Below are 15,804 nucleotides of genomic sequence, written 5' to 3' on the forward strand. Positions count from 1 at the left end.
GATCCCCAGGTGGTCACTCACTTCAGTTCTACTTCCCATTCCCATTCCAACATGTCAGTCCATGGGTTCCTGTACTGTTACAATGAGGTCACACTCAAGGTGAAGGAGCAACACCTTATATTCCATCTAGGTAGTCTCTAACCTAATGGCATGAACATAGATTTCTTGAACTTCCATTAATTGCCCCCCTCCACCATTCCCATTCCCATTCCTGATTCCCTCTCTCATCTCATCTCCTTACTTGCCCATATTTCCCTCTTGTGCCCCCCACCCTTACTTTTCTACCATGATTTTCAGTCCTCTCCTATCAGGTTCCCCTTCTCCAGCCCTTTATCTACTTCACCTATCTACTTCCCAGCTTCTTATTTCACTCCTTCTCCTCTCCTGGTTTCACCTATCACCTACCACCTTCTTGATTTAACTTCTCATCTTTTTTCTCTGTCTTGATGAAGGGTCTCGGACTGAAACGTCAACTGTTTACTCTTCCGTAGATGCTGCCTAGTCTGCTGAGTTCCTCCGGCATTTTGAGAATGTGTCCAATATCTCTGTGGCCACTCGTTTTAAACACCCTAGGATGCAGAACATGAGTTCCAGGAGACTGGTCAGCCTTTAGTCCCATTAATTTGCCTAGTACTTTTCCTCTTGTGATAATGATGATATCAAATTCCTTTCCCTCCTCAACACACCAGATTTCCTAAAATTAATAGGATGTTTCTTGTGCTTTGTACTGTAAATACAGATATTTGTCATCATAGTTATAATTGGAAATAAGAACTAGAATTAAATTTATTATTACTAACTTAGATGATGTAAAATTTGTTGTTTACAATGCAGTGTAAAGACATAAAATTACTATAAATTGCAAAAATAACTAAACAGTGGGGGGAAAAAAGAAGGTATAGGAGCCTTAGGGCTTGCACCACCAGGTTCAAGAACAGTTATTACTCCACAACCACCAGGCTCTTGAAATAAAGGGAATTACTCCTGTCACTTGCCTCGTTATCGAAATGTTCCTACAACCAATGATCTCAATTTAAGAACTCTTTACCTTATCTCATGTTCTCATTATTTATTGCTATTTATTTATATTGGCATTTGTATAGTTTGTTGCCTCCTGCACTCTGGTTGATCTTGTTATAGTTACTATTTTATTGATTTGTTGAGTATCCCCATAAGAAAATTAATCTCAGGGGTCTATCATGGTGACGTATGTAGTTTGATAATAAAATTTACTTTGAACTTTACTTTGTAAAAAGAAAGAATAACAAGGTAGTGTTCATGAATTCATGGACCATTCAGAAATGTGATGATAGAGGGGAAGAAATTTTCTGAATTGATGAGAGGGAGTCTTCAGGTTCCAGTATCTAGTGACAGATGCCTCCTTTTGAGGCACCATTGCTTGAAGAAGTCCTCAGTGATGGACAACATTTGGTAGGCTGCAATAGTTAACCAAAGTTTTCATACTTTGACGACCACGATTTTTAGTCATGTTATGGATTGGTTCCATCCAGGATTTGTCTGATTTATTGTTTTCAATGATGCCAATGATTGTTATGGAGGAATTGTGAATATCGAGGTTTATGAACAGCATTCCCTTTTCCACTAAATGTCAGTGCTCTGAAGGCTGAAATTTGGTGATGACAGTGATTGGGTGGTGAAATTTTCTTTAGTATTGGCCATGGTTGGTATGGTTTCAGTGGGCAAAGGGTCTGTTTCTGCACTAAATGTCTCTAAGACTTTATGATTCCAACATGCAAATTCCATACAGACAGCGCCATGGCTCGGGATCAAACTCAGATTGAAGGAATTGTTAGGTTGTGCTACCAAGTGATAGGTCAGGGTGATACAATATGGGGAGTGAACTGATCAAAGAGACAAATTACAGGACTTTAAGGAGCTCTGTGTTAGCTGTGATATAGAGTATATAAATTACTGGATGAAAAGGTAGGTGGGTAGATTACTGTTTGCAGAAGATACAAATATTGATAATGTTATGTACAGTGTTTAAGACTATCCAAGGATACTGCAGGATATGGATGATTTGTAGACATGGGTGAAGATATGGAAGAAATAGAAGCCATTGTCAAATATTACATTAGGAGATCAAATGTAAAGGAACAGGACACTGTTAATAGTATATTCCTTAAACAGCTTCAATTATACCGGTGCCTAAGAAGGCAGTGTTAACCTGCCTCAATGACTATCATCCAATAGCACTTGCCTCCACTGTGATGAAGTTCTTTGAAAGGTTGGTGCTGAAACATATCAACTACTACCTGAGAACTACTCCAATTTGCCTACCAGCACAGCAGGTTCATGGCAGATGCCATTTCCTTGGTCTTGAGTGGGGCTCCACTCAACCCTGGAACATCTGGACAGCAAAGATGCATACATCAAGATGCTCTTTATCGACTATGGCTAGGCATTCAAAGCTATTGTCCCCTCAAAACAAACCAATAAGCTTCAAGATCTTGGCCTCAACAACTCCTTGTGAAATTGGATCATTGGTTTCCTCACTTGCAGACCCCAGTCAGTTCAGATTGGCAACACCATCTCCTCCACTATCTCCACCAGCACAGATGCTTAGCTCCCTGTTCTACTCACTTTATACTCATCGGGGGATTAGAGATAGAGAGGTTCAGCAACTTTAAATTCCTCGGTGAGATCATTTCCGAGGATCTGTCCTGACTCAGCACATGTGGAGTTATGAATAAAGCATAGCAGCACCTCTATTTCCTCAGAAGTTTCTGAAGATTCAGCATGACACCTAAAACTTTGACAAACTTTTATGGATGTGTGGTGAAGAGTATATTGACTGGTTGCATCACAACCTGGTATCTAAACACCAATGCTCTTGAATGGAAAATCTTACAAAAATTAATGGATACAGCCTACTCCATCATGGGTAAAGCCCTTCCTACCACTAGGCATATTAACACGAGGCACTGTTGCAGGAAAGCAGCATCGGTCATCAGGGATCCCCACCACCCAGACCATTCTCTCTTCTCATTGCTGCCATCAGGAAGAAGGTACAGGACCTCAAGACTCACTCCACCAGGTTCAAGAACAGTTATTACCTCATCACTGAACTGTTCCCACAATCTGTGAACTCACGTTTAAGGACTCTTCATCTCATGTTCTCAATATTTATTGCTTGCTTACTTGCTTATTTATTTATTTATTTGTTTGTTTGTTTGTTTTGTATTTCCGCAGTTTCTTGTCTATCGTACATTGGTTGTTCATTGTTGAGTGCAGTCTTACATTGATTCTATTTTGTTTCTTGCATTTACTGAGCATGCCCACAAGAAAACAAATCTCAGGGTTGTATATGGTCACATATATGTACTTTGATAATAAATTTACTTTGAACAGCATTGATGTCCAGAGGAACCTTGCAGAGGGACATTAGGAGAATGGGCAAAGAAGTGGCAGATGGAATACAGTGTCTGGAACTCTATGGTCATGCACTTCAGTAGGAGGAATAAAAGTGTAGGCTATTTTCTAAATGGGGACAAAATTGAATAATCTGATGTGGAAAGGGACTAGGGAGTCTTTGTGCAGGATTCCCTAAAGGTTAACTGGCAGGGTGAGTCAGTGCTGCGGAAGGCAAATACAATGCTACCATTCATATAGAGAGGACTAGAATATAAAAGCAAAGGTATAATGCTGAGGCTTTATAAGGCACTGGTGAGTCCTTATGGAGTATTGTGAGCAGCTTTGGGCCCCTTATCTAAGAAAAGATGTGCTGACATTGGAAAGAATTCGAAGGAGGTTCACAAAAATGATTCTGAGGATGAAAGGCTTATCACATGAGAGCATTTGATTTCTCTGGGTCTGTACTCACTGGAATTTAGAAGAACAAGGGGGGGTCTCATTGAAACCTATCAATTGTTGAAAAGCCTAGATAGAATGGATATTGAGTGGATATTTCCCATAGTGGGGAGTCTAGGACCAGAGGGTACAATTTCAGAATATAGGGATGCCCATTAAGAACAGAGTTCAGGAGGAATTTCTTCAGCCACAGACTGGTGAATCTGTGGATTCTCCTTGCTCACCTTCTCAAACTTACAGTAATACTGCCCCCCCCCCTCCACCATTTCCCATCTCCTGTCCCTCTCTCAAGTTATCTCCTTACCCACCCATCTCTTCCCGCTGGTGCTCCCCCCCACTTTTTTCTTTTTTTCATTGGCTTTCTGTCTCTTTCAGCAATCAGCTTCCTAGCTCTGTTTCACCCATCACTTGGCTTTTCTCTCTCCCCTCCCCCTACCTTTCAGATCTACTCCTCAGCTTTTTTTCTCCAGTCCTGCCGAATGGTTTCGGCCCAAAACATCAACTGTGCTTTTTTCCGTAGATACAGTCTGGCCTGCTGAGTTCCTCCAGCATTTTGTGTGTGTCGTTTGGATTTCCAGCATCTGCAGATTCTCTCTTGCTTGTGATCTGTGAATGCGTTGCCACAGGCATCTGTGGAGGTTAGGTCACTGCATGCACTTAAAGCAATGGTTGATAGATTCTTGATTAATCAGGCCGTGAAAGTTATGGGGAAAAGGCAGGAGAATGGGGTTGAGAGGGAAGTGGATCAGCCATGGTCAAATGGTGAAGCACACTTGATGGACAAATGGCCTGATCCTGCTCCTCTATCTTACGGTGTTATGGGATCCAAGTCCATAGCTCCCTGAAACTGGCTGCAGAGGTTGATGGGGTTTTATACAAGGCATATGGCAGGGTAGCTTTTATTAGTCAAGGAACTGTGTTCAAGAGTATCCAAGATATGTTGCAGCTTTATAACTCTTGTCAGGTTACATCTAGAGTATTGTGTTTAGTTCTTGTTGTCCCATTATAGGAAAGAGGGCAAGGGTTTGGAGTGGATGCAAAAGAGTTTTACTAGGATGCTTTCTTAATTAATTTTCTGATAGATTATAAAATTTAGATGATTATAAGAGATTGAGTAGACAGGTAGCATCTTTTTCCCCGGTTTGAAATGTCTAATCCCAAAGGGCATGTGTTTAAGGTAAGGGGATGTAAGTTTAAGGAGATGTGCGGTGGAAAATTTTTGCAGACAGAGTGGAGGATGCCTGGAATGTGCTGCCAAAGTGGTGCTGGTGGTGGAGGCAAATATGATAGAGGCAGTCAAAGAGATCTTAGAAAGGCATATGAATGTTCAAGGATATGGACGTTGTGTAGGCAGAAGTGATTTGTTGCACGTTTGATTAAATAGTTTGGCACAACATCATGCACCGCAAGGCCTGTTGTTGTGTGGTATTATTTATTTATTTAAACATACAGCCCAATTATAGGGTGTTCTGGCCAAACAAACCCCCAATGCTCAATTACACGCATGTGACCAATTGACCTACTAACCTATTTGTCTTTGCACTGTGGGAAGAAACCAGAGCGCCTGGAGAAAACTCACGTAGTCATAGGGAGAATATACAGATTTATTACAGACAATGGTAGAATATTCTACGTTCCCTGTCTGCATAGGGTTCCCAGTGCTGATCCTGGATCTCTACCACCTGCTCACTTTAAATACTGATGCTCCCAAATGATAACGCGGTGAATCGGGGACTACCCAATACCTGGTACTACCTAGAAATGTGTTGTACAGGGAATGATATTATCATTGTGAGACTGACACAAAAATTTAAACATGTACACATGCACAGATTTTGATAAGTTCTGTGTCAGATTTCTGCATTGCCACAATTCAACCTAGAAGCAGTAAAAATTATCTTTTGTGGAATTTATGCAAACTTCCTGAGGTTGTGGTGCTGACAAAAAATGGACCTACATATGTAGATTTCTGGTCCAATAGATCTTCAGCTTGTTTGCCATTACAGATACAACTTGAAGTGTTTAATATCACTGTCAATGCTGCTTGATTTTATTTGTATCATTGAAGTTTTTACTTTGAAGTCTCGCCGACTCACAAAGCTGAATTTTCAGCTTTTGAGGGGTTCTGGGAGATTAATAAATTTGTGCTTTCTGAGCAAGTCATTTTTGCCAATTTTTTAAATGATCATTCTATAGTTTGACAGGTGTTACAAGCCTGGAGATGTGTATTCCATCATCATGTGAGGAATTTCAAGATTTATTTTTTCTTTAAATCCCCAAAAGGGTTTAAAATAAACTAGATCGGTTTCTCAGCTATATAATAGCAATTGTACTTTGCTATTGTTAGTTCCAAGCAATCCCTTCAAAAGGTAGATGCTATGAACAATAGAAGCTTTTGTTCAGTAGCTGATGGTTAGAAGTAAAAGTGGATTGTTTATCAAATTCATTGTGTTGGAATAAATATTTCTTGAGTATTTAAAAATTAAAATCCAGATGCCAGAAATCTGAAATGAAACGAGACCACTCTTAAGTGTCTGTTTTCTTTTTCTCCAAATCAAATGATTATGGGTCCAGAGCTCATTCTTTAGATTTGAACACAGAAAGAACAGAGTTCTAGATCAGTACTGAGTGAGTTCTGCAGTCAAGCATGTCGCCTCTTAGCAGGTATTAAGCTGTGACCCTGACAGTCCTAGGCCAGGAAGTCCTTACTGGCAGCTTGAGCAAAATGTATCCTTCATCTAACCACCTGAAATGATCATTTGCATGTTCCTGTTTTATAAGCTTACCCTGAGTTCATATTGGCATAGATGTGTACTATACATCATAGCAGTTCCTAAATGTCAAATAAATTAATTTGTCCTTAAAGCATTTTGTATCTTTTGGAGGTTGTTAATATAGGAAAATAAATGTAGCATACTTTTTATTTTTCTGATATGCATGTACTTATAAAATTTCCAACACATCATGAGTAAATGTACCCTATTCTCTATCCAGATAATTATTGTATCGCATTTGCCTCAGGATCATATGCAAAAATGTTTAGAGTCTTAATACATTGCATAGAACTGTGACTAAGATCATACTTTTATAATGGTTTCCCTGTGACAATTTGCCAGAAATGTCATTGTTAATAAAGTGCACCATCTCGTTCATCTTGAAAAATAGCAAAGTGACTCATAGTAAATATTTAATAGAATTATATGCTTCAAAACCATTTCAGAAATATTTTGAACAGATGTATTCTTGAGGCTGTATATAATTCCCTTCTCCCTGTAAAAGCAGAAACAGTGGTCCATAGAGAAAGGTTTTGCTCAGCAAGGGGTATCATCGAGTGGTTTTAGAATTTTTGAGATATTTTTTGGTCAGGATGTAGCATCCATTCCCAAAAGAGAGCTAAGCACAAGTGATGCAAGGTGTATTTGGGCAAACTAAGTGACAATTTGATATCCACTTCACTGTTTCTTGTACTAGATAAAAGATTCTCTATGCATTTCAAGGAATTTTTTCGTTGAAACAGAATAAGTGAGAGCTCAGCATTAATGATTAATGAGTGCTGCTCTTGCATTTGCTCAGTTCTCAGCGGTATCCACCCATGTTCCTATCCCACCACTGCAAAAAGACAGAAGACCACCTTGCCAGACAGAACAAAGAACACACAATTACTTAACTTCTCTTGCTTCAAAGCACCATAAAGCTGTGTTTTATGAATGACTTAGATGGATGGTTTACATTTTCAAAAGTGTTTTATTTTTATTTCCTTGCTCTGCTTAATGGAGGATTGTGTTTCAGGTAATTACACCATTCAGAAGACTAATTCTTTGTGCTGAGAATCGAAAAGAGATGGAAGACTGGATCTCTTCATTAAAATCTGTACAAAGTAGAGAACACTACGAGGTAAGCCTCCAACATCAATGTTTCTATTACTGTGTTTAGAAGCCCTGCAATGAACACCATGCATCATAGAAAATACTACATGACAGTTTGCTTGAGGGCAATCGTCCAGCATCTCCCTGGCCATGAACTGAGAATGATTTAATCTGTTTTCTTTATTTCTGAAATTGCCTTTATTTTATTAAGGTTGCACATGGTTGTGTAATTGAATTGGAAGTGAAGCCTGCTGATTGAGAGAACAGATGGCAGACTCAGTCTCTGAGGCAAGTGCAAGTCATCTGTGATGATCCCAGTTCCCTTTCTCCCCCAGAGCTGATCCTCAGATCCAGGAAACCTGGAATGTTAGGAGAGCTGTGAATTTGAAATATTGAGCTGCACCACCCATTCTGCAGCCATGTTTTGATGAATTTAATCAATATTTAAAAATTTTAGGGTGGAAATACTTGAATATCTACATAAACCCTATGTTAATGTTCATAGCAGACAGGTGGGTTGAGTTCAGTACAGATCAGCCATAACCTGAGTTATGAGACAATGATTTACTGAATGACTTTCTGTTCCATTGCAGGGTATGGTTTTACTTCAAGTGCGGCAAAGTTCTGAGTAGTGGGGCTTTTCTAGAGACTAGTTGAAGGAATGCTGTGCACATAATGGGTTATAGTAACAAGTGACTACATAATCAGTCAATAGCTGTGAAAATCTTTAGATATTTAGTCAGAGAATTTGCACTATTTCTCACTTTTTGCAAATCATGCCACCAGTACTATGTAGGATTTAATTATTGTCAGACATGCAGGAATTTTCTCTCCTCTTCTTCCACTTGACCTCTTGAATTTTTGTAATGATGGGGTGGACAATTGATTTGTATGAAAAGGAGCAAAAGTTTTCTCTATATAGATTTTGCAATCTTGCCACTTGACAGGAATATGCATCAGAAATTTGGTTATGAAAGGCTAGGACATGTGAACTGCTGGACTTGCATCTGTATTCAGAGATTCTTGTAATCCCATATATCTTGTAAGAAATAAAAACTCTGCATTTCAGCAGAAGATTCTAAAATTTACTGGGATTTCATTGTTTAGTAACAGAAATGTTCATTTGTACTGAACCAATATCTAAAAGGAAACTTTATGGGAAATAATTTAGTGGGGGATACAAGAGACTGCAAATGCTGGAATCTGGAATTTATTGCATAAAGAAAGTGCTGGGAGAATTCAGTGGGTCAGACAACATTTGTGGAGGGAATAGGGCAGTTGACGTTTTGAATCAAGACTCTTCATCAGTCAATGAACGGCCTCCACCTTAAATGTTGGCTGTCCATTTCCCTCCACTGGTTCTGCCTGACCCACTGAGTTCTTCCAGCAGTTTGTTTTCATTTTGCAATAAATTATTAGGTAAGTGAATGTGAATTATAAAATACCAGTTTATGGTTATTTTAAGGTAAGGTAGTTCCTAAGAATTGTCATGACATTTACCTTCCTAAGAACCCTTGTGTTATGGATAGTCATGTTAGAGGAGAATAGGCTATAGTTGCCTTCAAAGCACAGATTTAAACAGATTTTCCAGATCATGCTGTAACCAATATGGCATATGTAATGGAAACAGTGTTCCCTCATCCATCAATCTCATTATAACCAATTCACATAATGGAAACACCCGTTACTGCCACACTTCATGTATACCATGAGAGATTTTTGTGGAGATTTCTGCTGTTAAACAGACCTGTTTTCTTCCCTCCACTAGACGGCACAGTTTAATGTGGAGCATTTCTCAGGAATGCATAACTGGTATGCCTGCTCCCATGCTCGTCCTACATTCTGTAATGTTTGCCGGGAAAGCCTATCTGGTGTCACCTCTCATGGACTCTCCTGCGAAGGTAAAGAGCTTGTGATCAACAAAGCTTCAATGAAATATACTGAAGCAGTTTATAACCATCTGTTGCTTTAACCCAGAGGTTTCTCATTTGTGCATCCTGGGCCCATTAATTGAGGCCAGATCTTATGCCAGCTGTTGTATTCACTTTTAATGTATTAATTGTGTCATCCTCTTTGAATGTTAAGGCTTGGGATGTCAATGAGCTGTTACCTCATTGTTGGATAAACGTTGAATCAGATCATTAAGATTTATAATAGAATTTACAGCATAGGAGAAAGCCAGTCAGGTCAATACCAAAGCTGAGTTCCACACAATCTTTCTCCTTTATACTTCATCTTATCTTACCTGAATATTCTTTTTCCCATATAGGGGATAACCTTTTTCCCATGGTTGGCTTAAGGTAGAGGAAGGAGTTTTAAAGGTGTTTTGAGAGGAAAGTCTTTTACACGTTAAGTGGATGATAAGTTGAACGCGCTGACACAGGAGCTGGTATTATCGAAGATAATCACTACATGTGGAGGCATTTAGAAAGGCATATTTACTCAGTACAAGGAAATGGGATTAGTGTAGATGGGCAAAAGATTGGCATGGACATGGATGGAGCAGGTAATTTCAGAGCTGTATGGCCGACACCACTAGTGCTTTATTTTCCTGGAGGTTTGAGGACTAATCTGATCAGTCTTTTATTAAAAATAGTAGTCTTTCAGTTCTGGTATCATGCTTATTTTCTTTGTACATTCAGCACTGGATGACAAAAGTTTTATAATTAAGAAACCCTATTGAATAAGTGTAACTAAAATTAGATTCATTGGAACCCATTGGCGACAGAGAATCAAACTGTGAACAAGTATCCCTTGAAGTAACTTAGAACCTGCCTATGTGACCCATAGAGTCACAGGCTTCTGATTGATATTACACTGGAAAATCTTTCAGAGCTTTCTGTGTCATTTCTTGACAAGTGTGAAAAGGCAAAAGTGCATGGGCACCATCAGCAGAACTGAGTTTTAATGATTTTTGTCAAGAGTGAGGAAACAATTTGTATCAACTGAGCTAGCTTGATTCCTGATATCTTATAACTTTTAGCTATTATGACTGCACATCCATAGCCTGCAGTGATGTGTGTGAATCACCATCTCTACAGTAGACTTGTTTAGTTCTATTTCTCACTTGTAGTTATTTCTGGATTCAAGAATATTATTTTCATTCCTGCAGAATACAGCCATTTTTTTAGCATTAGTACCAGCTTGATGTACTTTGCAGGTCTCTTTCTAAAGCAGGAGATCATAAGCAAGTAGATCCTATTCCTGGATCCTGAGCAAGAGATCTCTACCAGCATTCCAGTTTTGTACCAAGGGTGTGTATAGCATTGTCTGAGCATCAATCTGCATGTTTCCTTTGAGAACTTATTGCAGTGTCCTATACAACATTCAGTCCGCCACCAAAGGGCCATCTTGTGTTTTGGTTGCCATGTTGTACAAGTTAATACAGAGCATGCATTTCTCGTGTTCTTCAGTGTTAAAAGAATAGGCTGAAGTGCTTTGTAAAATGCAAAATGTCAGTCATATTGTTTCCGAATGTCCAAGCTAGAATCTCCATTCTTTCTTCTAAACTCCTGTGAGTGTAGGTCCTGAGCCATCAAATGCTTCTCATATACGTTAACCCGCTCATTCCTGGAATCCTTCTCATGAACCTCTTCAGGACCTTCTCCAATGGCCTGATTTCAACCATGTTGAAATGCTCAGCATAACTTCCTAATCTTCTCTAAATGAATGCTAATATTGCATTTGCCTTCCTCACCAACAAATAAACCTGTAAATTAACCTTTAGGGAATCCTACACAAGGACTCCCAAGTCCCTTTGCACCTTGGATTTTTGAATTTTTTTGTTCTCCATTTAGAAAGAGTCTACGCCTTTATTCGGTGTTGGGACTATTTCTTTTTATGTTGTATAGCTTTTTTGCCAAATTTGCAGATGATGCAAAGACTGGTGGAGGGGCAAGTAGTATTGAGAAAACAGGAAGACTGCAGAATGACTTGGACAGATTAGGAGCATGGCCAAGAAAGTGGCAAATGCATGGTCATGCACTTTGGTAGAAGAAATAAATCTACTGACTATTTTCTAAACAGGGAGAAAATTCAAAAATTTGAGATGCAAAGGGACTTGGGTCCTTGTGCAGAACACTCTAAAGGTTAACTTGGAGGTAGAGTTGGTGATGAGAAAGGCAAATGCAATGTTAGCATTCATTTAAAGAGGACTTGAATACAAGAGCAGGGATGTGATACTGAGGCTTCAAAAGGCACTAGTGAGGCCTCACCTTGAGTATCGTGAACAGCTCTGGGATCCTCATCAAAGAAAAGATGTGCTGGCACTGGAGAGGGTTCAGAGGAGGTTCACAAGGATAATTCCGGGAATGAAAGAGTTATCATACGAGGAATTTTTTTGGAAGCTCTGGGTGTGTACTTGCTGGGATTTAGAAGGATGATGGGGAATCTCATTGTCTAGGCCTTTCAACATTCAAAAGGTTTCAGAGTAGATGTGGAAAGGATGTTTCCATGGTGGGGGAGTCTAGGACAAGGGCACAGTCTCAGGATAAAGAGGCATCCATTTAAAACAGAGGTGCAGAGAAATTTCTTTAGCCAGAGGGTGGTGAATTTGTGGAATTTATTGCCACAGGCAGCTATGGATACCAGGTTGTTGGTGCATTTAAGGCAGAGTTTGATAGGTTCTTGATTGGATACAGCATCAAAGATTACGGGGAGAAGGCCGGGGAGTGGGGCTGAGGAATGGAAAATAGATCAGCCATGATTGAATGGCAGAGTGCATGTAATGGGTCAAATGACCTGATTCTGCTCCTATGTCTAATGGTCTTATGGTCTTATTCCTTCTCTCAAAGTGCATGACTGTACACTTCCTTGTACTATATTCCATCTCTCACCTCTTCACCCATTCTCCCAATCTGTCCAAGTCCTTTTGCAGGCTCCCTGCTTCTTCAACACTACCTGTCCTTCCACCTATCTTTATATCATTCACAAACTTGGCCACAAAGCTATCAATTCCATCAACCAAATCATTGGCATATAACGTGAAAAGAAGTGGTCCCAACACTGACTCCTGTAGAACACCACTAGTCACCGCTAGCCAACCAGAAAAGGCCCCTTTTATACCCACTCATTGCCTCCTGCCAGTCAGCCAATCTTCCATCCATGCCGGTATCTTTCCTGTAATACTATGGGCTCTTGCTTTGTTAAGCTGTCTCATGTGCAGCACCTTGCCAAAGACCTTCTAAAATTCAAGTATACAACATGCACTGGCTCTTTTTTGTCTATCCTGCTTGTTATTTCCTCAAATAATTCTAATAGATTTTTAAGGCAAGATTTCTCCTTAAGGAAAACATGCTGACTTTGACCTATTTAATCATGTCCTTCCAAGTACCCTGAAACCTCATCCTTACTAATGGACTCCGACATCTTCCCAACTACTGGGGTCGGGCCAACTGGCCTATAATCCTATAATTTCCTGTCTTTTGCACCCCCCCCCCACTTTCCTAAGGAATGGAGTGACATTTGCAATTTACCAGTCCTCTGGAACCATTCCAGAATCTAAAGATTCTCAAAAGTTCATTACTAATGCCTCCACAACCTTCACAGCTACATCTTTCAGATCTCTGGGGTGTTGTCCATCTGGTCCAAGTGACTTATCTACAAACGTTTGTATCTCAACACCTTTCAGCTTCCCAAGCACCATCTCCTTAGCAATAGCAACTGCACTTACTTCTGTCCCCTGACATTTTTGAATATGTGGCTTCCATAGTGAAGACTGATGCAAACATAAATATTAAGATTCAAGATTGTTTAGTGTCATTTCCAGTACACAAGTGTAAAGGAGAACAAAGTATTTGTTACTCCAGATCTGATCCACACAAAAAACACAAAGGTTAAAGAGCCCAATAACAGTAAAAAACATAGTAAATATAAATACGTAAGATAGATTATGTACATTAATTTTATGTCCATAAAGTGATGCTAGTCTGTACATAAGGTGACTGCTAGGAAATAGTAAAGTAGTGGTAGAGTTAATGGGTCGAGATGTTGATCAGCTTTATTGCTTGGGGAAAGTAACTATTTTTGGGTCTAGTGGTCCTGACATGGATACTATATAGCCATCTCCATGATGGGAATGGGACAAATGGTCCATGAGCAGGGTAAATGATGTTACTGGATCTTTTCCAGCATCTTTCTCTGTATATATTTCCACGATGGTGACATTAAGTGGAGTGACCTTTGCTATATAAAAGTCCGTCAGAATTTCCAGAACCTAGTGATTCTTGAAAGATCACTACTGATGCCTCCACAATCTCTTCAGCTCCCTCTTTCAGAACCCTGGGGTGTACTCCATCTGGTCTGGCTAACTTACCTACCTTCAGCCCAAGCACCTTCACCTTACTAATAGCAACTGCCCCCGGCATTCTTGAATTTCTGGCATACTGTTGATGTCTTCCACAATGAAGACTGTCATAACATATTTAATGAGTTCTTCCACCCTTTCTTCGTCCTCCATTGCTATCTCCCCAGTGTTATTTTCCAGTGGTCAGATATCCACTTTGTTTCTCTTTTACTCCTTTTATATCTAAAGCACACAATTCATTAGAGTTTCATAATATGAAAATTCAGTCACCAATTAAACCAATGTTTTCAACAACAATGGAGGTATTTTCAATTTTCAATTCCTCCAAAGGTTTGATTTTAGTTACCCCTCCTCATGTTATTGATGGGATGTGTGCGTGGCAGCTTCATCAGGAGGGTCTGTCAGAATTAATTGCATCACACCAGGGGGGACATAATTCTTTTGAAGAATTTTCAATCAAACTAAATAATTCAATTTGCTTTTAAGACCCATGTCTATATGCTAACTGACGAAATCACCAGTGACATTATTATTCGAAGATGAGTGTGACACCATCAGCCAGCTTTCAACCCATGACAATAGGAATCACTGTGACAGGGAGTTGACCGTTTGATTTAATAAAGTGGAAAGAGAATTCGATGGAAATAATTAAATGGCAAGATGTTTAATTCCTGCCTATTCTGCATTGACAAAATCTGCATTGGAAATAAAGATGAAAACTCTAGCTGAGAATGTTTTTTAATTTTGGAAAGGCATTTGAAATGTTAATGAGAGTTACTACTCATCTGACATGGACATATTTTCTTGTCAGGTATATTAGATCTGCATCAGCATTGGGGAAATTCATGTTAAATTCAGCACTGTGGTATGGCATTTAAGCATTGCTTGCTCACAACTCCTGAGCCCTGTTTCATTCCTGACCTCTGATGCTGTCTGTGTGATTTCTAGGTTCTCTCCCATGTCCCAGGGATGTGTGGGTCAGTAGGATAATTGGCTACTATAAAATCACTCCTCTTGTCAGTGCGTTGCAAGACAGTTTGATTGAAATTTACAGGCAAATATGAGAAAATAGGTTGAAGCGAAATAAGTGAGAGAATAAGATTGCTTAAGGAACTGTCATTATCTTGATGGGATGGGCTGATTGGCCTCCTTCCATGTTGTGAAAAAAGAGAAATCAAGATTTTAATTCAGTGTATGTTTTAATTCTGTTTTTTTTTCTCATATGATACCTCAGTGACTATAAAAATAATAGAAGCCCCTCTGTCAGTTGGGAACATTAAACAAGCTCTAAATGTTCACCAGGAATTGAATTTATAGTTCCGAGATTGCAACAATTCAGCTTTCTGTGGCCCTGCCACTATTCACATTTTGATAATCTTGCTTGTCTGCAAGGTATATTTACACATGGGGTGGGGTGTTGCTTTGTGAATTTTCAGAGCTTTGCAACTATTGGAACAGGAATAGCCTGTTCAAATGTTCAAGACTAATACTTTGTGCAGTTAAATTGTGGCTGACCTTTAAGGTTTCATTCCATGCTTATTTATTTTGGAAAGGTCAGTTTGCCGTCAGCACCCTTTTCTTTGGTGAATGTGTGTTTGCAGGTAGGCTCCTGGATTTTCACTGTGTGGGAGATGCTTCCTGACATGACCCTTTGAACATTTAGTTCCAGTTTTATGAATCTGCCACACCTTCTATCAACTCACTAGCCATCTTGTTCTGGATTTTACCAAAAGAGGAATCTGGTACCTATCGGTATTCTTGCTGTGTATCCGCTTTATCCAAACTTTTACACTTTAATTAAAT

General features: G+C 39.4%; 1 protein-coding gene across 2 annotated transcripts in view; it reads left to right on the forward strand.

Moving 5' to 3' along the window:
- dgkh (diacylglycerol kinase, eta) overlaps positions 1–15,804 on the forward strand; it is a 503,605-nt gene that overhangs the window by 298,196 nt on the left and 189,605 nt on the right. For both annotated transcript variants that reach the window (XM_059967802.1, XM_059967801.1), the window contains 2 exons: positions 7,621–7,725; positions 9,466–9,598. In XM_059967802.1, coding sequence (XP_059823785.1) covers positions 7,621–7,725; positions 9,466–9,598 — 238 coding nt within the window. The remainder of the gene's footprint in view (positions 1–7,620; positions 7,726–9,465; positions 9,599–15,804) is intronic.

The sequence above is a fragment of the Hypanus sabinus genome, chromosome 4 (assembly GCF_030144855.1).
Source record: "Hypanus sabinus isolate sHypSab1 chromosome 4, sHypSab1.hap1, whole genome shotgun sequence".
Taxonomy (NCBI): domain Eukaryota; kingdom Metazoa; phylum Chordata; class Chondrichthyes; order Myliobatiformes; family Dasyatidae; genus Hypanus; species Hypanus sabinus.